General features: G+C 47.5%; 1 protein-coding gene across 1 annotated transcript; it reads left to right on the top strand.

The window, feature by feature from the left end:
* Positions 1-15,577: 15,577 nt before the first annotated feature.
* On the top strand, positions 15,578-22,874 carry LOC149327216 (TNF receptor-associated factor 6-like). Its single transcript, XM_089562736.1, has 2 exons — positions 15,578-15,996; positions 21,510-22,874. The coding sequence occupies exons 1-2, from the start codon at positions 15,712-15,714 to the stop codon at positions 22,590-22,592; spliced, it is 1,368 nt and encodes a 455-aa protein (XP_089418862.1). The 5' UTR covers positions 15,578-15,711; the 3' UTR covers positions 22,593-22,874.
* Positions 22,875-23,097: the final 223 nt, after the last annotated feature.

Raw genomic sequence — 23,097 nt, forward strand, 5'->3', positions numbered from 1 at the left:
TGGTTTATTTTATGGAGTTTAACGTCCCAAAGCGACTGAGGCTATGAGAGACGCCGTAGTGAAGGGCTCCGGAAATTTCGACCACCTGGGGTTCTTTAACGTGCACTGACATCGCACAGTACACGGGCCACTAGAATTTCTCCTCCAAAGAAATTCCAGCCGCCGCGGCCGGGACCGAACAAGCGTCTTTCGGGTCAGCAGCCGAGCACCATAGCCACTGAGCCACCGCGGCGGCAAAACGTGGCTACGCTCAACGATGACAAACGACAAACTTTGTATGATGAGTGTGCACCGAGAGCGTGTAATGAAGCACAGAAATGAATTTATCACCCGTGTCATCACGCAATTCGCCCTGAAAAATCCGAGGCGTCTACAGTTGCTGTTCAAGGAAGACTGACTGAGTGACTGTCGTTGCGTGTTTGTGAACATATTGTGCTGTGTGCTGGTAATCAATCCGGGTGAGTCAAGAACCCGTATGCAGCAAGACTGAGCACTCTTCTCCACGAAGTGATAGTATCTTTTTGCATTTTTTATTAATTTTAATTGTTTCTTTGTTGATAAACTCCAATGTATCTCTCCTAGCCACGCTTTAATTTGCTGTTTGTAATTTTTCTTTCATTGTGTATTTTACTTATTTATTTTATTTATATATAAATAAATAAATTTACTCCGCAAATAGTGCCTTTTTGCTACGAACATAACCCCCCCCCCCCTCCGGCGCCAACAACCAATGGGCCCCCCCCCCCCGTGCAAAAAATTCTGCGGACGCCCTTGTTTACATGGCCACGGCTCCCAGCTTAGGCTGAGAAAGAATACTTCTATAGCCAGGGAAACAGGGTAGGATGGCCATATTATCTGGTTATCTCGAGCAAACACTAATATCTCAAGCAGAATTTGTAAAATTGGATTTCCAATAAGGGAACTATGATGTGCAATAAAATGAAATTGGAGATTAGCCGTTTAAGTATGTGACAGGTATATATGCATATGTTCTCTGATACAGCCTTAAAGCAATGTCTAAAGTTATTTTCACTCATCAATAAACTGTAGAATGGCTGAATGCAACGGTGGCCAGTTCCCAAGGTAGTAAGCAAATGTGAGTATTGCTAACTGTTAACTGATGCTCATATCACTTAACATATGCTGAATTTTAGAGTGATATTAATTGCTGACTATCAACATGTTCAGCTAAGTACGCCCATATCACTGCCAGTGTGCATTAAAAGAAAAAGAAACTGAGGCATTGACAGGTAACAGAAATTTGGAAAAGGCCAATATGAAGTTACGCCGGAGAATGCCAAAGAAAAACAGAAAAGCAGTGATGGCTTTTGTCGTTTCTGGCATCTCTATACTGCAACTTGAAGTTGACGTGTTTTGTGCTTAAAGGTGCACTGAAGAGGAATCTGAACTCGTCTTTTTGCCGCGGAAACTCGATCTACCCGTTCCGAGCATTCCTAGAAACCTCGACTTATTGCCCTGTGTGGCCGATTTCCCTAATTAAATCGAATTAACGTCCGGCTCCCGCCTTTATTTTTTGTACGGTGGGCGGAGTGGACCAACGCGTGGAGTGCCTTTAAGCCAGCTCCGTGGAGGCATTGCTTTCGCTTTATTTTGTTTTTTATGTTTCCATGAATAAATAGTTTCATTCGCAGATAATATAGCCCCAAAATAATCCCGTAGAAATAAAAATACACGCGGACTATTTGCTTCGACGGATTACTCCGTATTACTCCGCCGATGGCAGAGCGACAAGCCGCCACGGGATTGGGTGAAAGGCACTCCACGCGTTGGTCGACTCCGCCGACCGTACGGGGAGAATTACAAAAAAAAAGGCGGGAGCCGGACGTTAATTCGATTTAATTAGGGAAATCGGTCTGGCGGCGTTACCTGTTTTTCGCCGTATGTGGTGCAGCACGGCGACATCGCGTCGGCTTTCCGCCGCGCCGCATGAAATTCGCAGCGTCTGTTCGCTCCATGCGGGATACAAGCGACGTTTTTTTCGACGACATTCGCGCGGAAGAAAATGTCGCGGCGGCGCGACGCACGGCTGGACATACATGGAGCGTTGAAGCGGCGGCGCGCCGCCGCGTATCCCTCGACGCGAAAGCAAATGCGATCAACCATTCTGTTAAAATCAGGAAAGTTTCACTTCGACACCATTGTACAAATTTTAGCACGCGCGCTTAAGTATCTATAAAGATTTGCGTGCTCGAATGCATGCCGTCGCGTACCTTTGGACGCCCGCTCAGCCGCGGACACCAGCGGCTGCGGTTTTCTTCGACACATTCGCTTCAGGGAGGGAGCGCAGGCACTCCGCCACAAGAGTCGGCCGTGTTCTCCTAAAAAAGTGGTATTTCAAGTCTGGTGAAGCGTTTATTTTCACGACAACAATATTTCCGTGCCAAAAACACTGCGTAGCTCGACGGCCATGGCGGCCATGTTGGCAGCGGCAGGCAGAGGACCGGAAGAGCGGGCTTTCTGCGCTGCTATTGGCTCGCTTCAGCCGCCGGCTCCGGTTTCACCGGACGCCGCGCGTCAAAATCTAGCCGGTGACACCGCCAACGCGTAGGTCTTGCGTCGATTTGAAGAAGCGCTCTGTCAACTCCATCAGCGTCGATGATTACACAATTCAACTCGGGAAACTGTCGCTGACCGCTGCTGCACGCTGGGGAAGTTCGCAGTCTCTCTGAACACTTGTAATATCAATATGTGGCCAATATAATATGCTTCGCGGCATAGCTGCCACCACTACAGCCACGACCTATGACTCGCTCCCTAGCGCAGTCGACGGACGGCCATCTTTCCCCGGCAGAAGCGCAGGCAGACGTCACGTAAAAAGCAGCCAATCGCTGCAATCCGGTTGCCAGGCGGATCCGCTCATCCGCCCGAAAGTTGAAGTTGACCAACTTTCCATCCGCCCGCCGGATCCACCTGCCTGGGGGATCCGCCAAAAAGCGATAATGCCCTATGTTTCATTATCCCGGCATCTCTTCGTCCTTTTGTCCTATGAGACTGTTCATGCTTTTCCGTGTATATCTGCCCTTCGTTTATCCATATCCCGAGGTATTTGTATTAGGCCACTTTTGGTATTTCGTGGCGTTGTATTGTAAGCACCTGATCAGTTGTATCGTTGAAAATCATCACACCTTACTTAGTTCCGCTAAAATTGAATCCTGGAGCGTCTCCTTCGTCTCCACAACAATTAACCAAAGTTTGTAATTCTTCCTGGCTATCTGCTATAAGTACAATATCGTCCACATACATAAAACCCGGGAGTTGCTGATCAACTACATTTCCGCCTAATCTGTGCGATAGATTATAACCTAGACTACTTCCTTCTGCCTTCTTTCCATATTTACTACATAAAGCATGAACAGCAGCGGTGATAGAGGACAACCTTGCCTTAATCCTTTGTGCACCCCCACAGTTGTGGTACTTTTTTCTCTTCCCATGTAATTTCAACTTTATTGTCTTGGTAGATTTCCTGTAGAAAATCAATTACCTCATGACTGATACCTAAATCTTTTAACATGCTCCACAGGAGTTCCCTGTCCACGTTATCGTATGCACCGCTTATCATCATCATCATCATCATCATTTATTAACCCTTAAGGGTCCCGTGGGGACATTAGATAAGGGGGGTTGGGGATACAAGTGTCCGACGGTCATACATAAGAAAAGGCAAAAAAAAGAACAAGAAGAGAGGAAAAAAAATAAAAACTAGAAAGAAAGCTACACAAAGTAAAACAGTAAACAAAATATGAAGTCAATCAAAGACAGTGTAAGAAATAAGCAAAATAGTAAATACATTAAGGTAGTCAATCAAAAACAATGTGAAAAAAACAGACAGAAATACACACCACAGTAAAACAACGCGTCCAATAAAGCGATCATTTTGTAGCACATCGCAGCTGATACATGGAAAGTTTTATTTTTCTTGGAAATGGTCGATGAGTAGCTGTCTAAAGTTGGAAGGATTAGTTTCAACGACAATGTTTTCGGGTAAGTTATTCCAAAATTCGATCGCGCAAGGAAGAAACGATTTGCTGAATGCATTGGCGGAGCCGTGCAAGCGCTGAATGCTAAATGGATTATATAAATGAATTATATGTCCACAAAGGCTAAATACAGAGGTCTGTTTTCCGCCTTAGCTACTTCTATGCATTGGGTAAGCACGAATAGGCTATCATCTAAGCGCGTACCCCCCCCCCCCCCCCCCCCCCCCCGGAACCCATTCCGAAGTTTCCCGAGTATCCGATTACCTTCTACCCATGACTGCATGAGGTCAGTCCCTGATAAGAGCCAGCAAGATCCGGAAGTTAGGAGGGAGAGGCAAAGAACGCTAGTGCTTATCGCTGGTGACTCAAACATGAGGCACTGCAAAAGAGCTATTCTTGACCGTGTAAAGGGTGATAGGCGGGTAGCAGTCGGGGTGTTTCCAGTAAGGACAATGGACGATGTTCTGAGAAAGACAAAAAGTAAACTTTCAGAGAATGTTGCAAAGCGTAACTTGGTAGTGGTAGCGGCGGGGCTAAATGATGTCCTGAATGGTGACGCCGCACAAGTAGGGAAAAGATTAGCAGAGGGAGTTGACGGTATAAGGGCGATAGCACAGCAAGCGCAGATCGTGGTGTGTACAGTGCCGGAGTACAAGGAAGGAATAGAGAGGTTGCTAACGACGTTGTGAATCTTAATCGAGAGATAATGCAGTTAAGCCTCGAGAAAGGTTTTGAGGTGGTAGACATAAACAAGGAAGTGCACAGAGCAGGCTTGGGCAGAGGCTTTGGAAAAGATGGCATCCATTTCAGTGGAAGGATAGAAGAGATAGGCTGGCGCCTGGGAGGCCGAGCGGTAGCTTTTTTTAGGGGGTCCACGGTGGCTCAGGACGCACGGGTAGGTAGAAGCGAAGTAGTAAATGTAACAATGGCGGGTGAGCCCAACAAATTGGCTACTAGAAGGAGAAAGAAAACTACGAAAAAGAAATTTAACGCCGGAATCAGTTACGTAAACATGCAAGGGAGTAGAAAGAGAGCGAAATGGCTAGAAATAGAACAGCAGGTAAAGGACGAAGAAGTAGGTGTGTACGCTCTATGCGAGACACATCTGAGGGATCTAGAAGATCCACCTTTAATCGATGGCTATATCTGGGAAGGGTGCAACAGAACAACAATGGAGAAAAAGGGAGGAGGAGTAGGTATGCTGATACATCAAGGAACAAATTGGCAAAGAATAAAATCAACTTGCAAAGAACATCTCTGGGTATCAGGTACAATTGCTGGCAAAAGGACATGGCTAGGGGTAGTTTATTTAGGGACCGGGGACAAATGCAGGCAAGAAAACAAGGATATAGCTAAGTGTGTCAATGACGATATAAAGCAGTTTGGAGGCGGTGTCGATATTATTCTGCTTGGAGACATGAATGGCCACATCGAGGATCAGGATGGATACACAGATTGCAACGGGAAGTTAATGCTAGACTTCTGTGAGCGGCACAACCTAGTTATTGTCAATAGAGAAACTAAATGTGAGGGAGAAATCACGTGGGAATCCCGTAACAGGCAGACAACCATTGGCTACTGTCTAATGTCGAGGGCCTCTATAGCAAGCTCGCAATAATGGAAATACACGAAGAGCCGCCGCGGTGGCTCAGTGGCTACGGTGCTCGGCTGCTGTCCCAAAAGACGCGGGTTCGATCCCGGCCGGGGCGGCTGGAATTTCTTTGGAGGAGAAATTCTAGAGGCCCGTGTACTGTGCGATGTCAGTGCACGTTAAAGAACCCCAGGTGGTCGAAATTTCCGGAGCCCTTCACTACGGCGTCTCTCATAGCCTCAGTCGCTTTGGGACGTTAAACCCCATAAACAACAACAACAACAACAACAAATACACGAAGAGGGGAAGTACAGCCTAGGAAGTGATCATAAACGTATTAGTCTACAGTTGGGAGCCCTAGTCGAAAGAGAAATGCAGCTAAGTAAAAAAGGCAACGCAAAAATTCAACGATGAACAAATAGCGCTAATAGCAGGCGATATAGAAGAAGTAATCAAGAAACGCCCCATGGAAAAGTGGGATTATAATCAGTTAGCACTACTCATCGCTACAACAATGAAAGAAGTGAAAGGAGTAAACCGCTGGAGAGGAAAGAGGAAGGTGGAATATGGAAATTAAGGAGGCCGTCGAACAACGACGGGCGGCTTCAAGGGAACACAGAGAAGCAAAGAGGGCGCAGTTATCTGAAGAGGAAGTAGGCGGAAAATGGGAATCTTATCGACAAAAGAAAGAGCAAGTTCAGGTCCTAGTCCAGGCTAAAATAAAGCAGTCCTCTGATAAATGGCTGGCTGAAGTTCGTAAGGCATATAAAGGGCGGCCAAGAAAATTCTGGAACCATATAAGCTGGTTGGGAAAAACAAGTCAAAGAAAGCAGGAACAGATTAAAGATGCTGAGGGAAAATATTTAGAGGGAGACGATGCTGTGAACTACATTACGTCATTTATGGCTGCGTCTTTTAACAACGACAATGGGGTAATCTCCCCAAGTGAGGGGGCAACACAGGACAGCAAAATAGAGAACAGCTTAGAACTGACTAGTCTTAACTGGAAAAAGGCTGAAGCAAATATTCCTAAAACCACATCTGCTGGGATAGACGAAATTCCAATTAAGCTGATTAATGAACTTGGCCCAAGAAGCAAGGAAGCGCTGATAAAAGCATTGGAGACAGTCATAAAAAATAGGCAAATTCCGCACGGCCACCCCCCCCCCCCCCCCCATCTCCTTCCGGACGCCCATGAATTCATGCTGTTTGTTAACCAGATCTGTGTACGCCGCGAGGGGTGACGTAGTGGCCGGGAATAGGGTGCCTCGATGCGCGACGCTCCGTTGAGGGTGAAGACAACTGTGTCGTCTGCTACGGCGGCCGCCATCGCCATGCCCACTTCAAAGGCGCGGGGCGTGCGCCACCAAACCATAGGTCGGCACACTCACTCATGAGTGCACTCATATCGCCTCACTCACACTCACACTCACGTCTGTGAGTGTGAGTGAGTGGTCGTGAGTGTGGGTGGTCTGAGTGTGAGTGCGAGTGAGTGGTCGTGAGAGCGAGTGGACGTGAGTGTGAGTGCGAGTGAGTGGATATGAGTGGATATGAGTGTGGGTTGTCATGAATGTGAGTGTGAGTGAATGGTCGTGAGTGTGAGTGCGAGTGAGTGGATGTGAGTGGGGGTGGTCATAAGTGTGAGTGTGAGTGGACGTGAGTGTGAGTGGACATGAGTGCGAATGCAATTGAGTGGATGTGAGCGTGAGTAGAGGTGACTGGGTATGATTGATGAGTGGATGTGAGTAGGCGTGAGTGGCAATGAGTGGTTGTGAGTGGATATGAGTGACAATGAGTGGTTGTGAGTGGCAATGAGTGGATGTGAGTGGTGGGTGGAAGCGACAGCGAAGTCGGTCGCCCATGTTTCGTGACGCTGATACCCGCTTAGCTATTTTCATGTTGACAGCTGCGGGAAGCAAATATTCACTACTGAAGGCGCTCGAGGCAGCATAAGGCATCATGCAGGTGTCTTTGGACAACCGAAGGAAAGGATTCCGCTGGCACGGGAACGGCAATCTTTCGTTGCTTTTGTAGTTCACCGTTGGCAAGGGCGCAGGCCCTTCGCGGATGCAGTGAGCCGCTACAAGTATTTTGAGACCCTTTATCGAATTTCGCATTGCCAGTACTGAAAATATAGATATATGTCTCTTGCCACGCTCCCCGCATGGCTCGATCTCGTATACATATGAGTCACAATGCTTACTGCTGAAACAACGACTGTCCGCTGCTCGGCAATAACTACCGTAAGTTGGGACCTCGGGTGCTGCAGTGGACTTAGGTTTTTTTTTTTCTTTGCCCAGGTGTGCGCATTGCAGAGCTCTCCTCTGGCCGTAATTTGTTCATAGGCTCTGACCCATGCGGTAACCCGACCTCCTTTATCCCAGGTCTTGAACTGCACAAACCCGGCTCAAGCCCGGAAACGACGCGAAAACCAAGTGCGCTTTTCGGTAACGCCAGAGGATTCTTGTTTCTATCATGTACTTTAAAGAGCCCAGCGTTGGAAATCAAGCATGTGGCTTTTATAATTTTTTTTTTGTATGCATAGCATCAGGCATGGTAATGTCTTTGACGCCCAAGGAGATATCCAAAACGGCAATATTTTATGTTTTAATTTGCGCCAGAAATTATTGTTTCGTGCTGATGGTGGTAGTGAAGTTCGCGGTCCTGTGCATTGTTTGTCGCGTCCGGGTTCGCGATGAAGGAATGTCGATTGAGTTTTTTTTTCTGCCCTCCGCACAACTGCAGGGAGGGGGATGAGTCACACTGGCTGCCCAGCGGTATAAGGGGAGCGGGATAGCGACGGATTCTGAGAATAAGGGAAAGGTCAAACACCCTCCGGGAACATATGTCAGGCCGCATCCCACTGTGCACGTTCTTGTGGAAAGGCGGATCCTTGTAGCTTTTGTCCCATGTCCATGGCAGCACGCGTTGACAACTTGAGGCGCGGTCAACAGGACATTGCCACTCTAGCTACAGGCTTGAAGACAGTTTGTAAGTGACGGTACTGAACAGATGGGCCTTGAGGTGACTTTCCCCGAACCTGAGTTTTTACCAGAGGTTGAAACAACCTGCAACGTGGGAAATTGAGAATGTTTGCGAAGCTCGCGGGACGAAGGGAGAAACCTCCGAAATCTTGATGGTGGAAAATGTACATATTTGTGCAGTGTTTGTGGAGGTGAGAGTTATCTTCTTTCCAAAATCACTGATTGGCTGTGTTGTCCTTTTACAGTTGTTGATTGGCGACGTTTTCCTTTCCCCAATGATTTATTAGGGTTGATGTTTGTGGAGTTACCTGATTGGTTACTGTCTCCACCGACGGCAAGGTCATAGGGTTTAAAATCAAGTGTTTGGGCGGGACCGAGGGCTGGTTTCGTCCCGTAAAGCTACTGGTCAGTCAAATGTAAACAAGTTTTCTCCTTGCTTGCATCTTTCTTTGTTTTATTAATTGGTAATAAAAAGTTAACCTCTCCAGAAGTGTCCTCTGGCAACGTGATCGAGCAATATCGAATCTGCAAGACGTCAAGCACCCTTCAATAATCATCATCAACGTAATTTACCTCTACAAGATTGAGAGGGAAACCCAACTGTGATGAAACGTTGCGGCGATTTTCGGTAGTGGATATGAGGTGGCAACCAAATTGCCGGGCCTTTTTTGATTGGTTGGACGTACAGTTCGAAATTAATTTTTATGTACTCGGGAAAGGGATATAAAATAGAATGTGTCTGAGTATTGTCACCGTTTCACTCGAGAAAAAAAAAACTACAGAAGAAAAGCAGTACACGCGACTGAATGTTAATAAGAATCAAGCTAGGGCGACAGTTTTCGTTTCGCTTAAAAGTATCGTGCAAGCGAGTGCTGCTAAGGCACTGAAGAAAAAAACATACGACGCCACAGCCAAAAATGTGACCAGAAGAGAACAGAAAACTGAGGGCGGCGGGCGGAAGGGGGGCCAGGAGCTTTTCACAAACAGTTCGAAGGGTGCCGACATATTCGACTCTGGAATGTGCTCGCAGAACAGGAAAGAGTTGAAAATTAAGCTCCCCCACGCTCTCCCCGGAGTCCAAAAAAAAAGTTTTTTCTTTGGTCATGAATAGGCTCCCGTCAGCGTCATGTAAGCAGAACTACGCCGTTGGCAATATGAGCAGGTGGGGGCTGCCCTGGCAAGTCAACAACTCAAAAGAAAACATTCGACAGAAGTCTGTCTGGTTGGGGGGCTGGCAGAAGGGGTGCTGGCAACGCACAAACTGACCAGCTCTATCGGTCGCCTTCTCCCCCGCGCAAAAAACCGGCAGCCCAGAGAAAAGGCCCAGGGCATCGTGAACAAAATTCCGTGTTCCGTCTGCCCGGCGTCGTACATAGGGGAAACGAAGAACTTCGCGGAAAGGATGAGCCAACACAAAGCGGACGTCCGTCACATGAATCGTCAACGCAGCGCCGTGGCCGAACACTGCGAAGGGTGTGACCATCCAATTGACTTCGACAGCACCATTGTATTGGAAACGGAAGCTAACCCACGCAGGAGGCTTCTACTCGAGTCGTGGCACATTCAGCAAACACGAGAGAATGTTAATCGTTCCCTGGGGACACTCCCCTCATCCTACGTCCATGGGCTGCGGCCATTGACCCGGAGGTCCTCCACGCAGGGGCTTAAAAAGCCAAGCTGCGCTCGCCCGTAGCCATACCGTAAAGAAGGGGCCGAGCCGGTCCCGAAACGTCCTGTTTTTTTCTGTTTTTTTTTCTGTATTTTACTTGGTTGGCATCACTTACTTTCTCCTAACAAGTCAACAACGCATAAAAGCTTCCGCTGCATGTATGCGAGGCTTGGTTCTCATTTGTGCCGCCTAATCTTCGGCATTTGGCGAGTGAAACCGAAATGAGCTCGTGAAATGCGATTTTGTTCACTTTTCGTGTACAGCAAGGGGATTAACTTCTGTTGGCACGCACCGATTTCAGCAATCTTACCCTAACTGATATCTGGACAGCATGAGGCATCATTTGAAGCAGATACTATGATTTCCACCAAGAACTTCTGGATAGCGCTTTTTCCCAGTAAAGTCATATCGTTTCAGATTGGCTCAAATTGGCTAACAAGTTAGCTGCATATGCATTCTTCTGAGAACGACGTTGGAGAATAATCGGGTGCAAAGTAAGCACCCCCTATTACCACGTGGATGCGCATGTGGTCTCCGCATGCACTGGCCTCAAAAACACCGCGTTGGTTTGTAAAACTTCCTTCAGACAGGGATTATGGGCAATACAGAAAACGTACTGCCTGCAGACATGCACAGTACCCAGATCGGTCACACATAGTAAGCTTAGTAGGTTTTGTAAATGGATTGATAATGGCAACCTCCCCTAGCATCGTTATTACGCGGGGAAATTCTCTACTTGCGACCCATTCCAGCCATTTTCCTTTGCGTGAGGAAATCACTCGATCTTTTGAAAAACACGCTCCATTTTCCATGCCGCGAAAAGTATTCATAATCGTCACTTGACTCCAATGAGTTGATGCAGAGTCACGGACACGTCATTGTCAAGGAAGACCAAATCTTGGTAATTAGACACCATCCAAGAATATTGTCAAGGCAAACTCATTATTATTACTTGCACACCGTCATAGGCACACGCACAAGGGAAGGAGGTGCGCCCCCCCCCCTCTCCTTCCCCCCTAATGTCCAAGTCTGCCCCATACATTTAATCTGTCGTACCTTTTCGGTCATTGTTTACAGTGCAGTGCTACCGCCAAGCAGGTTTTTTAACGGCCAAAGACCTCTGACGTTGCGTTCCAAGAACTGTTTACTTGCCAGGTCATTTTGGAGGCAATCTTTTCAGTTTCTTTTTTGCTGTGACAGTAACCAAAAAACAAATCTGTCATAGTTTCTGTGGTCTAGAGAGAACGGAAATCACTCCGGAAGCGCGATGCTACACCAATGCTTCAGCGACGCAGTGACTGCCTTCCTCTGCCGGTACTCACGTGGTGAACAAGGGAGGGAAAGCCTCAGGGTGTTTTCGAACGTTTCAAAAAGAGGACTGTCCTTCGTCTGGGTGGAGACAAGACCTCTTGTGGAGACGCTGGCAATACTGTGAATCTTTCCCCTCACTTGTTCACATTTTGAGCGTCAAAAAAACCAGCCGCTTATCCTCTCTATACCCTATATTCCTCTGCCGATGTTACAGATTAAAATAAAAAACTACACCTCTATAATATGCTGTATATTTAGCAATTCCATCACATGGAAATAAATGTTTTATAATCAGTCCTCATATTTGCTCTCCGTTTTGGCGGCAGGGGCCTAGGTGAGAGGTGGTTGGTGGGCGGAGAGGAGGGGGGGGGGGCCACTGCGCTGAAACTTGGCTCATTCTCATGGAGAACCCTGCGCACGCCTATGGACACTGTTCAAAAACTTGTCTAAGCATCTCAGTTGCTGACGCTGTACAGGCAATCATCGTCTCAGCAGCAAGCGCAGGAGCACAGGTGCGTAGCATTCGGAGCATGGAATATGCGTGATGAGTGACTACTCTCTTCGAGCATCGAAACTGTGCAAATTGGCTAAATAGCCCGACAAAGCCTGGGCAGCTCACCACATCTTTGCGACTCAGGATAATGTTAGGGGAGCTACGAGGGCAGTCGCCGCGACAGTAAATCTCTCATCCCCTCCGTTGTCAGCAAACAAGGAAACAGTACACTGAACGTAAATGCGAGTGAGCGGACATAAGTATGAGTGTGAGTGGAAATGAGTGTGAGTGAGTGGTTGTGAGTGCGAGTGAGTGGTTGTTAGTGTGAGTGGACATGAGTGCGAGTGAGTGGTTGTGAGTGTGAGTTGTCATGAGTGCGAGTGTGAGTGAGTGGCTGTGAGTGTGAGTGGACATGAGTGTGAGTGCGTGTGAGTGGTTGTGAGTGCGAGTGGTCATGAGTGTGAGTGAGGGGTTGTGAGTGTGAGTGATGATGAGTGTGAGTGCGAGTGAGTGGTTGTGAGTGCGAGTGGTCATGAGTGCGAGTTTGAGTGAGTGGTTGTGAGTGTGAGTGGTCATGAGTGCGAGTGTGAGTGAGTGGTTGTGAGTGTGAATGAACATGTGTGTGAGTGTGTGTGAGTAGTAGTGAGTGCGAGTGGTCATGAGTGTGAGTGTGAGTGAGCCACCGCTCATGGTGCCGAGGTATGGCGCCAACAGGCTTTGGGCACTTGCCGCTGCAAGAGCGCGCTTGTCTTCGGGACCAAAAGAAAACACAACTGCGTTTCACGCCTCTTGTAATGAAGTGTAAACAGAATAGGCTTGTAAGGGACAACTGTCCAAATATTTTAAGATTTGGACGGTCGTTTCTCCTCGCACACGACGACTCGGGTGCTAGATTGGAAAGAGTTCATAGTGCGCACTATAGGAACCTAACTGCAGGATTAAAATAAGTTAATAATAACAGCAATACCATAAGCAGGTAGATTGCATTCAATCACTCAATTGTGTAACTAAATAAGAACGCTCCAATTGCCTTATTCACATGTATTGTCAACCCCAATACTAGAATGACAGTTTTTTGTAGAAAAAAAAAAGATTAATGTGCTTTACGTACCTTTTCCTAAGAAATAAAATCCAGCGCATTCGCCACACGTACACGAACCAAATATCGCAGTACCTGGGTCGCGCATGCATGCATTGCATTTTTGCATGTGCACTGAAAACCCCAGATATCTCCATGTATTTTTATACGCTTGTAGTCGGCCATTCGAACTTGGCGGGACCACTGTATATTGGTCACATAATGAGGAAAGTTATTAGTCGCAGTGAAAATACATCCGTTTATACTCGAATGGAATCGACATTTTGGTGTCATCGATAGGTCATTTATCGTCTCTGCAACACTTACAAAACCAGGCCATCCGCATTATTACCCGTAGCCCTTTCTCATCTAATGCTCTTTCTTTATTACAGGAGCACAGTATTTTACCAGTCTACCAGCTTTTCCAGTATCACCTTGCAATCATGTTCTTTAGATTACTACATGGCACCCTACATTTTCAGTTTGTAGACCCCAATCAGCCCATCAATCACAACCCTACCAGATTTGCAGCAAGGAACAATTTTCTACTCCCAAAAGTCCATACCAATTATGGTAAATCGACGTCGTCTTTTCAAGCCATTTCAATTTGGAACACATTGCCACCCAATCTAAAAACATCAATTTCCTTGCCTGAATTCAACAACAAACTTAAAGTATTTTTATTGGAATGCTGATGTGTTATTCTCTTTTTGCTGATGTGTTATATTACCTGCGTTATTGTGATTTTTGACCTTGTTTTTGTGAAGTATTGATTTTATATTTTCTATATTTTGTATTTATTCCCCAAACTATGCTGTAACGATTTCTTGTACTAATGATTTATCGAGGGTCCCGGTGCAGTCTTTGACTTTGGGACCCTCGTCTGTACATTTATGTTGTTTTGTATATTTTTTGGGACCAATAAAGCCTAACTTTCTTAAAAAAAAATGAGTGTCGACTGCATTAGTATACTTCAATGCACACCGAAGACAGTGTTTTAAAGACAAAGTAACAATTTATTGCCGCGATCAGAAGTTACTTGAATCCAAACAATCATTAATAGTGTTTATAACCATGAAAAATTTTTATTTGCCCTGAAAAAAAATATTTCAGGGTACTTTGAAGGCATGTCTGCACAATCATCCTTGTCTTCAAAACCTGGAGTCAATGCAAAACAAAGAATGCAATTTAGGACACTTATTAGGTGTAAAAATAGTAACTCTGCTAATGCTAGCAGCATGGGTGTACTTCAGTGTCGATAGCAGCTTAGGTTAAATTAACTCCTGCACACGTCTTGCTTGCGTGACCGTTGAGACGAGCTTTCTGAAGGTGTCGGAAGAAGACGCGCCGTCTCAATCTTGCGTACCTGTCGGTCAGCGTTTTCCGGATTTCTTCGTCATGGCTTGCGCAGAGCTTCAAGCGCGGTCGGTATGCTTGCATGCAGGAGACCTTTCCTAGGTATGCTGTAAGTGAGCGGAGAGGTGACTTCATTGCCACTAGTTTGCCTGTGCACCATGAGTTTATTCCAACAAAGTACTCCTCGTAGATTTTGAGCATGTGCATCACGCCATCTCATTTATCTCATCAGGTTCCACTTCTGTTCTTTCTTTCTTTGCCTGGGAGAGAAGGTCTACCAGATATTCGCGGTCATCGAGATCGTAGCCCGTCGTCCGTGGGGTAAATAAAAACTGGCTCACGCTCACAAGCCTCAGAGCGCATTTCATGTCATACGCACTGGGCACAGGTTTTCTCAGTAGAACCACCGGAAAGAGGTTCTCGAGACAATCCTGTAAGAGTCTGCTGGTAAGAAAAAAATCGTACCCCTCATTTCCCAGCAACACTTCTTGGAGGTGGTGGTGCAAACAACCCGGCATTTTTCGATGTGCGCCCGGTCAGCACAAAGAGAAAAGGCGACAAAGCGAACGCACGTGTTACGGCCGCCGCTCCGCCGCGAGAAAGGGCATGAAAGTGGCCGCCGATGGCTGTCACGGCCGACGAGGCCGCACTCGCCCTCCCAAAGGGTGACTTCACCCTAGAGAGGACGCGCGCGCATCGAGGCACCCTAGCCGGGAAGTTAGTGAAAAAGCGAGAAGCACCTGCGTAGCGGCGGTTCCTCCTCGCCAAGGCGCTGGTTCGAATATGGTGGCCTTCCCCGGGGAGGCGACAGCGACATTGTCCCTTTCAAAGAAAAGCAACACCCTTCACGAAGCGGCGGAGAGGGGGGAGGAATTGAGGCATCCTAGCTATTTTTGCAAGGAGTATATGGTGAGGTAAAGCGTGCTGAAAGCCTCTTCGACGAGCGGAGGGGAGAAGAGGGAGAGAGTACAGCGCTAAGCTGAGCGCCCGCTAGCATTTTCTTTGGCCGGGCACAAGCTGCTGGGCATCGCGTAGCAAAGATCGTGCGAGCCTCACCCATTGCGGCGCGTCGGCACTTCTGTCTGTCTTTACTCAGCGGACGTGAGTCAGCTCATGCAGTCGTGACTGTGACCTTGACGACAGCTAGGAGCAAGATTAGGCCACATTTTCAGGGTGCGGAAAAAGCAGTTCTTTGTGAGACCGCCACAGCGGACGTCGTACAGTGTTAGCAATGCCTTGCGCAAGCCGGCAGTATACGCTGGTTGGGTTCGCCCCGGAGCTTGACTGGAGGCCCCTGACCTTCCTCAAGCCTTTTCCAGCCAACCGAGTGTGCAGCGCATGCGGACTGGTGCGAAAGAAGACCGCGTGGCTCCCCTGCATGCACGTGCTGTGCGGGTCTTGCTACGACCAGTGCGGCCAGGATGGCTCGAACGAGTGTCCTCTGGACAGCAACCACTTCGAGGAGGATGACGTCTCCCTCATAGACACATCCGGTGACGATCTGCTGAGAAGACAGGTAAGCGAGCATGTAAAAGGAGTAGCTACCTGTTTTTTTTAAATTTTATTTCGTTTCGTTTGCCGCGCAGAGTATTCCTCGCATGTCTACACATATCGCATCCATCGGAGGGCAGTGCAAAAGTGTTATGCCAAAAAAGAGCCCTGTAAAATATTCCTACCGTTGCGCATGTCCTTTGTCAGCGGAATTTTACGTTAGATATTGATGGTAACCGTACAATAATGAGGCCGCCACAACCTTCAAAATTGGAGCTAGCAAGCATTTTTGCTCCCTGTTAGGCCGTTTCGAAGCGCTCTGCGTGACATTGTTCCACTTAAAAGGCGTATTTCTCCTCGCACTTCGCTTCTTTCAAGAGCTGGAGTTGATATGCGGGGTGCATTGGTGAGCCCCGAAGCAAAAAAACCAGAGGCCGTTTAAACCTCCGTCGTAAACTGAGGGCATTTCGATAATTACTGAAGAACAGCCTTCTGACTTTGGCTAAGGCCGTGCCTAGAACGTTGACAGTGCGCATCAAGAAGAGCGTAATTTCTTAATCTGTCCAATCTAAATCTTACTTTATCGACTGTTTAAATTCGGGCAAGAAATACTACAACGACCGTTCAGAAAAACATTCTCTTTTTACTGATTTCGCTTTCCACGGAGAGAAGAAGCTAGTTACTAGACTTTGTATTACTTTATCATATTGCATCACAACCATGTGGGCGTACGCGCTCTTCACTTACCTCGCACAGCTGGCTGCGTTCAGTGCTTCCTTGGTTGGCACGTGGATACACAGACGGCGGAAAGCCTTCCGTTTAAGTCGCGCGAAGCCGACATCTGTCCGTTTCTACCTTCCCACTGTGTACAAACCCGCATGTCTTGTTCTTGTACTGAAAAAGCCCATCTTGTTTTCAAAGTTCGCGTGCGGTACTAGCACGGGGACATAACGCCGCCGCTGTGAAGCCGTCCTGCAGGTCCTCGATGCACCCTAGAATGCCGTGCTGGAAGCGGGCGTAGCCAGCGTTATTGGGGACAGGCCTTCGTATTTTAGAGCGTTATCTCCAGTAGTCGCTTTACTTAAGGCCGTATGAGTACGCAGCACAAAGTGATTGTGTAAATATGGCAGCCATAGTGGTTACCGTTTGAATATACATAGCTTGCACCGACGTTACATCCGATCGCCGTCGGTTGCGAGTCGGCCATGCTGCCGAACCACCGCCAGACCACCTCTAGCTTACCGCTGCCTATTTGTTAGCTCGCAACGTGTTGGTTCTCGTCCATCCGTAGATTCAGTATGGTTTGTGTGCCACCCTTGGCTGCTCCGACCATAGCGACAGCTCCAGGTGAAAGAACCCGATTAACACGAACTTCTTTCGCTTTCGTGTAAGATAATCGTAGGCATGCAAGTGCGAGCGCTCCATGACTCACTAGGAATCTGCGCGACCTGTGGCTGGCTCGCAATAGGCGCGACGAATTGGAGCCCGACAACCCAAATTTACTTGCGTGCGGAGTGCACTTTGTGGCAGGTAAGAGGCTTGTGTCATCACCTAAATGTTTGCGAAAACATGGGAAGCAATGGCCACACCCTGAAGTGAATGTTGCTGTTTTGGATGACGCCATCCGATTAGTCCCACAACACAAACCCAGACTGGGTGCCGCGTCGCTGCATCCTAGCTACAGCACTAGGCAAGCCGGTTCGGATCGCCACGACCGCAGAGAGCAATGACGGCAGAAAAAGCGGCGTGCCGAAGCCGACCTTTTCGTCTCGTAGGCGCATCGCAGACGGGCTTCTCACCCACCTGCTGTAGAAATCATTCTGTGCCTCCATTGATTAGAAGGCTTTCATTTCCTCCAACATTACAAAGCCGGCACACGATATCTTCCTGCGCCACTTCAGGGAGCACATCAACGCCCATCGTCCCGTCGACTCCCGGTCGCAGCGTGTACGGACCTATTCGCACTTTTCAGCAACGGTGGCGCCCCCACGCGGTTATTTTCCGAAGCGCTCGCCCGGTGATCAGCGTTCGCAGTGCAAGCAGCTACGCTTCGCGCAGTGGATGTGCCGACGCGAAAAGTGCGATGCAATCATTTGTGCAGTGTCCCCCAGGGCATAAATCGTGCAGCGTGACATGAATTGAGCCTGCACAGTTCCTCTAGGTACAAAAAATTGAAATCACTTTGTAGCTTCCTGCTGTGGATCGGGAATAAAGTGACTGATCCAAAATTAGTGGTCGTGTACTGTGAGCCCGTCTAGAAAGATTTGTTCTTGCGTTATCTTGGTGAGTTGGGCGCCACAGCGTGAGTGGTTAGGGCGCTCCTCGGTCCGAAGTTTTATGACTTCAATCAAGGATCTTAACCCTCTGCGACCACGGCTGAAAGCCGGCACCGTGTCGCCGCTGCAGATTACAGAGTACTCTCGCCACATGGCGTCAAGAATAAAAAAAAAGCACAGGCCGGTTAGAGAGTTTACCTATACGTGTTTTAAAGGTGTGGTTTGAATGTTGACTGTTAATGTTTTGACCGTGGTGCTCATAAAACATCTAAATGTAGCGGACCGCTGTGCACAGTAATGTTTTGCGAAACGTTCTGTATTTTCCGCTCGTTGTCGTGTTCACGGGTTCTGTAGTTAGGGCGAGGTTAAAGCAATACATTAGTGGCGGAATTGACGGATTACTGTAATTTACAATATGCAGTTCACACCTGTCAGCAGGGCTCAATTTCTTCTGAAAAAAAAATTGTTCACTAGACTGTCTGCGTCCAATACATGTAGCCCAGAGGAGCAACGTGTGCGACAGGCGCATAAAATTTATCTGCAAACACTCCAGAACGATAACATTCTAATAAAGTAAGCGTACAGAATGTCATTGCATATCCGCCGATATTGAAAGATACTGTACTGTCCGCGCCTATAGTTAGTGCGCAAAGCGCGAAATTTCAGCTTTTGGGCATTACAGCCCGCGGATTGCATACCTGAAATTACGGTACATTGAAGCCAGTTACTTAGCGTTTCATGCTAAAAAGTTGCAGCGCAAAGTAATGCAACAGAGGACCGAAAAGAGGCGCTTGAAGGGCTTATTTCGTCTCCTGCCTTTCTTTTCGTTGTATGGTTTCAAGCGGTTAGTGGATCATATGGCTGGCATTAAAAGGTGTCTCATCCTCTACGACGCACCTCTGCGTTGGTTTAGCGAGCGACATAACCGTTCCGACAAACACAACAAGGCCGAGAGCTGCATGCTCCTTCATACGCGAGCGCTTCCGTGCACTCTCAGAAAAAAACCGGCCCAGGGGGGAGTAAAGACAACTTTAGTCCTAAAAAGGGCTCTTTAGTCCCTAAATTTGCACACGGCACACTCCTTGCCAAAAATGCGCGCCGTGCGCAAACTCGACGGACTAACTGCCGAGAAAGAGACTAACGGGAGGCGAATCGCAGCACAGCAGCACGCGAAAATTGCGCGAGAAGACCCTGACTGCAATAGTACTCGATTTTTGAAGCGCATGGATGTCGTCTAAGGCCAGTGAGAGCGCTGCCGCTGCCTGTGACGAGGCGGATACCCTTTTCCGTGAGAAATAGGCTTCGTGCCACCGAAACGGCTAGCAGCTGTGCAAGTGCATAAACAATTACTACGAACTTCAATACGTGTCAAATGTGAGTTGTAAAAGTTACGGTTGAGCAAGTACACGTAGTTTCATACCGTTGCCGTTGTTTACGAGCTTATGTGATGCTGTGTAAGTATCGGCGACACTTAGCAGTCGATTCCCTGTCACCGCTCTCCGCCAGTAACAAAAAACGAAGTGAACCATCGCCTTCTACCTTTGTTTTCAACAGGCTGTAATGTGCAGCTGCCAATTGCAAGGAAGAAGACCACCTTATACGCAAAAAAAGAAACAAAAAGAAAACCACTGTTGTGGTTGTGAAGTACCGGCCGTAATGTATACACAGTTCAGCACTTCTTTTTTGGCCAGAACGTGATTTAGACCGTTGTGCGTGCGCATGAAAGCTTACCGCAAGTTTTTTCAAAAGCATATGACACCAAAACCACCACACTGTGATAACAATTTGAGCGGTACGGACAGACCGTGTGTGTGTTTCGCATACAAGGCTTTTATTTTCTACCGTGGACTGTCCTCTGTGGTGGCGTAGTCATATCCGCGCTCGGCTCATAATCCAAAGGTTGTCGGTTCGAATCCTGGTGTTTTCATGTATGTTTATTTCTGTTTCCTTTATCGTTGTTATATGTGTGAAGTTCTGTCGGAAACTATCCCACTATAAATTAGGCTGGAAATCACGCGTCGTTTACATTTTTTCATTAAATGTCTGCTCCCGGGGACTAACGGTTGCACCCTTTCGAAGGGGACCAACAGTTACACCCTTTGCAGTTAGTCCCGAAAAGGACGATTGCCAGTGGCAGGTCAGTTAGTCCCCAAAAAGACTAACCTCTCGCCCCCTATTCACCCCTTTTTTCTAAGAGTGTGGCACCTCCATCACCGCTCCGTTCTCCATGACGCTGGTGCCGCCGCGCCACCTATAGGCGCTGAAAAGTGCGAATATTTTCACTTCGTCTGCGTAGCGTACGCGCGCCGAACGAATAAGTTCAGACCAGTAGCCTGCACTGAATGTTTCATGCCTCTGTGGAGTAGGCATCGTACCCGAAACATAAGAAAATAATTCGTGATTCGGCAGCATGGCCGCAAGCGCTTGATGGGGGCTAAGTGACGCCACGTGGAAGCTATGTGTACTACTCTATATTCGCTTACCGGTAAATACCCGAGTGTGCAAACAGCCAAATTGGACCACTGAGTGGTATGATTTGTACACAGATTGTGAACCACCTAATTGTCGTAGAATATTCGGAGTGGTATCAATCGATTCAGCGGGTTAAGGAGCATAAAATTTCTAGTGGAATCAAAGCTTTCTTAGCATATTAAAGGGATTCGTTCCGACGGTCCTTGTCCTCTACAGCCATAACTTCTTGCACTTCAGACGTTCCTTACGACCAAACTATTTGACGTAGGGCGAGGTGGCACCAAACGATTTGTCTTCTTACGCTGTATACGTTGACATCTAAATGGTTCGTGCAAAACAAAAAAAAACTAAACTTCTATAAATCACGCTAACTTTTTCGAGGAACTAAAGAGAGCGGTCTTCCACCTGTTGCAAGGCTGCTCGGTGACATGTTACAGACATTCTTCCAACATGCTGTGTCAGTTCACAATCAGAGCCCCATTCTTTTAAAGACGTTCGACGAATCGTTAGGCAAATAATTTTATCTCTCGTACAGAATTCTGTTTTTATTCATGATTTGATATAACATACTGAGCAACGTGAACGATTCATCTTCTTTATGCAGTAGAAATAGACTTGATTTTTTTTTCAAGATATCTCTCGCGTTTACCGTTTCATTTCTGAGGCCCGCAAAAAAGCGCATAATATCGAAACTCATTTCCTATTCGCTACACCCACAGAATTTCACAAAAACGTCCCTCGCCAGATAGCCTCACCATCTCTCCAAGTGCCTTATTTTGTATCCTTGCAGGTGAAGTGTTGGAATGAAGGGAGTGGCTGCCAGTACGGGACAGCTGCTTCACGGATCGTCCGGCATTTCCAGCTGGAATGTGAATACCACTCCGTCCGTTGTCCCAGGTGCTCGGCCAGCGTTCTTTGCAGGGATGTGTGCGAGCACCTGCGGTCGGCCTCTTGCAACACTTCGACAGCTCTCGCGTCCGAAAGCCAAGTTCCACCGGCTCACTCGGAGGAGGCAGCGTCGTGGACTTCTTTTAGAGCAGCCTTCGAAAGGCAAGCGGCTGAAACCACAGCGTATCTGAGGCCGATGGCTGCTGATATCAGCACGCATGGGGTCCGATTAAGCGATATCTCTCATGGCATGAACACACTAAAGGAGACACTGCGTCAAGAACTAATATCTTTAAAAGTGCAGAACCACGAGAAAATAACGTCGTCCCACGCTGAACTCAAACAATGTTTTGCGACATGCAGCGATACAGTTAGCACTTGTTTGAAAACTATAAAAATGGTAGAAAAAACAGTGAACGATAAATTGAGCGGAACTCGAGACGTCTTGTCGCAGATTGCAGCTAGCATTGAACAAGTCAAGGCTCAATTGAAGGACAGCGTTCAAAAGTCATTGCAGCCCGATACCAATGTGCGTGGAGAAGGTGCACTACATGAGACGCCCTGCTATTTTTTCGTAAAAGGAGTGAAGTCGCTTCAAGACAAGGCGGTGAGGGATGGCATGGCTGACTACGACAGCGAGAAGATGTACCTTCGCGGCTACTGTATGTCTCCTGGAGTCAGGATCGTTTGTTGGGGGATGCGTGTACAGCTGCACTTCAAGTACACCCTGCAGAAGGGCGATATGGACGATGATGTCCAGTGGCCTTTCAAGCACAAGATCCGGATGAGCGTAATTCATTCGAGAGGTATAGAAGAGCGCGTGTGGCTAGAGGAGTCATTTCCATCTGACCAACGTCATCAAAAGCCAAAAACATCAAGGAACGAGTCGTTTTACACTGCTCCTTGCTTTATACTCCAACATCTCATCCGTTACGGGTACGTAGATAATGACCAGCTTCGGATAAAGTTCGAGCTGCTGCCTTGAGTCACGCTTGAGCGCGGACAGGGGACATCCCTTACTACTTCGTGTTAGGAAACGCCCTTGTACGCTCCATTTCTCTCTTCAGTTCTTTGTGGAGTAACTATACAATATGTAGAAATTCCTCTGAAAACACTTGTATGAAGGCTCCTTTCTCAACAGCTGTGATTAGAAAAACACTGCCCACAAATAACTCCTAATTCTGTTCTATTTCTCACCCCCAGATGTCCCCTGGCGTGAAATGTAAAGTTTAAACAGCTAAATAAACACTTTCCCTCTCGCTGCGAATGCTGCGTGTTTCTCGAAACATCTCGGTGGTACAAAAGTAACCGGTTAGTGGGTCCATTTCTGATTGTATCGTTTTTATGGCGACAAAAAGAACGGCGTCCTTTATTCGCGAAAGGAGTACAAAATCCAACATTTATATCCACCAAGACATAATGGCTGCGACGTTATTATAATCTCGGTAAGTATTATCCATTTACTTACAGGTACTGCTAATCACGTACTG

The sequence above is a fragment of the Amblyomma mixtum genome, chromosome 10, assembly GCF_055824585.1.
Source record: "Amblyomma mixtum isolate Tamu chromosome 10, ASM5582458v1, whole genome shotgun sequence".
Lineage (NCBI taxonomy): Eukaryota > Metazoa > Arthropoda > Arachnida > Ixodida > Ixodidae > Amblyomma > Amblyomma mixtum.

Coding starts and splice junctions, on each gene's coding strand:
- LOC149327216 (XM_089562736.1), top strand. CDS start 15,712: ATGCCTTGCGCAAGCCGGCAGTATACGCTGGTTGGGTTCGCCCCGGAG. Junction 15,997..21,509: donor ACGATCTGCTGAGAAGACAG/GTAAGCGAGCAT, acceptor GTATCCTTGCAG/GTGAAGTGTTGGAATGAAGG.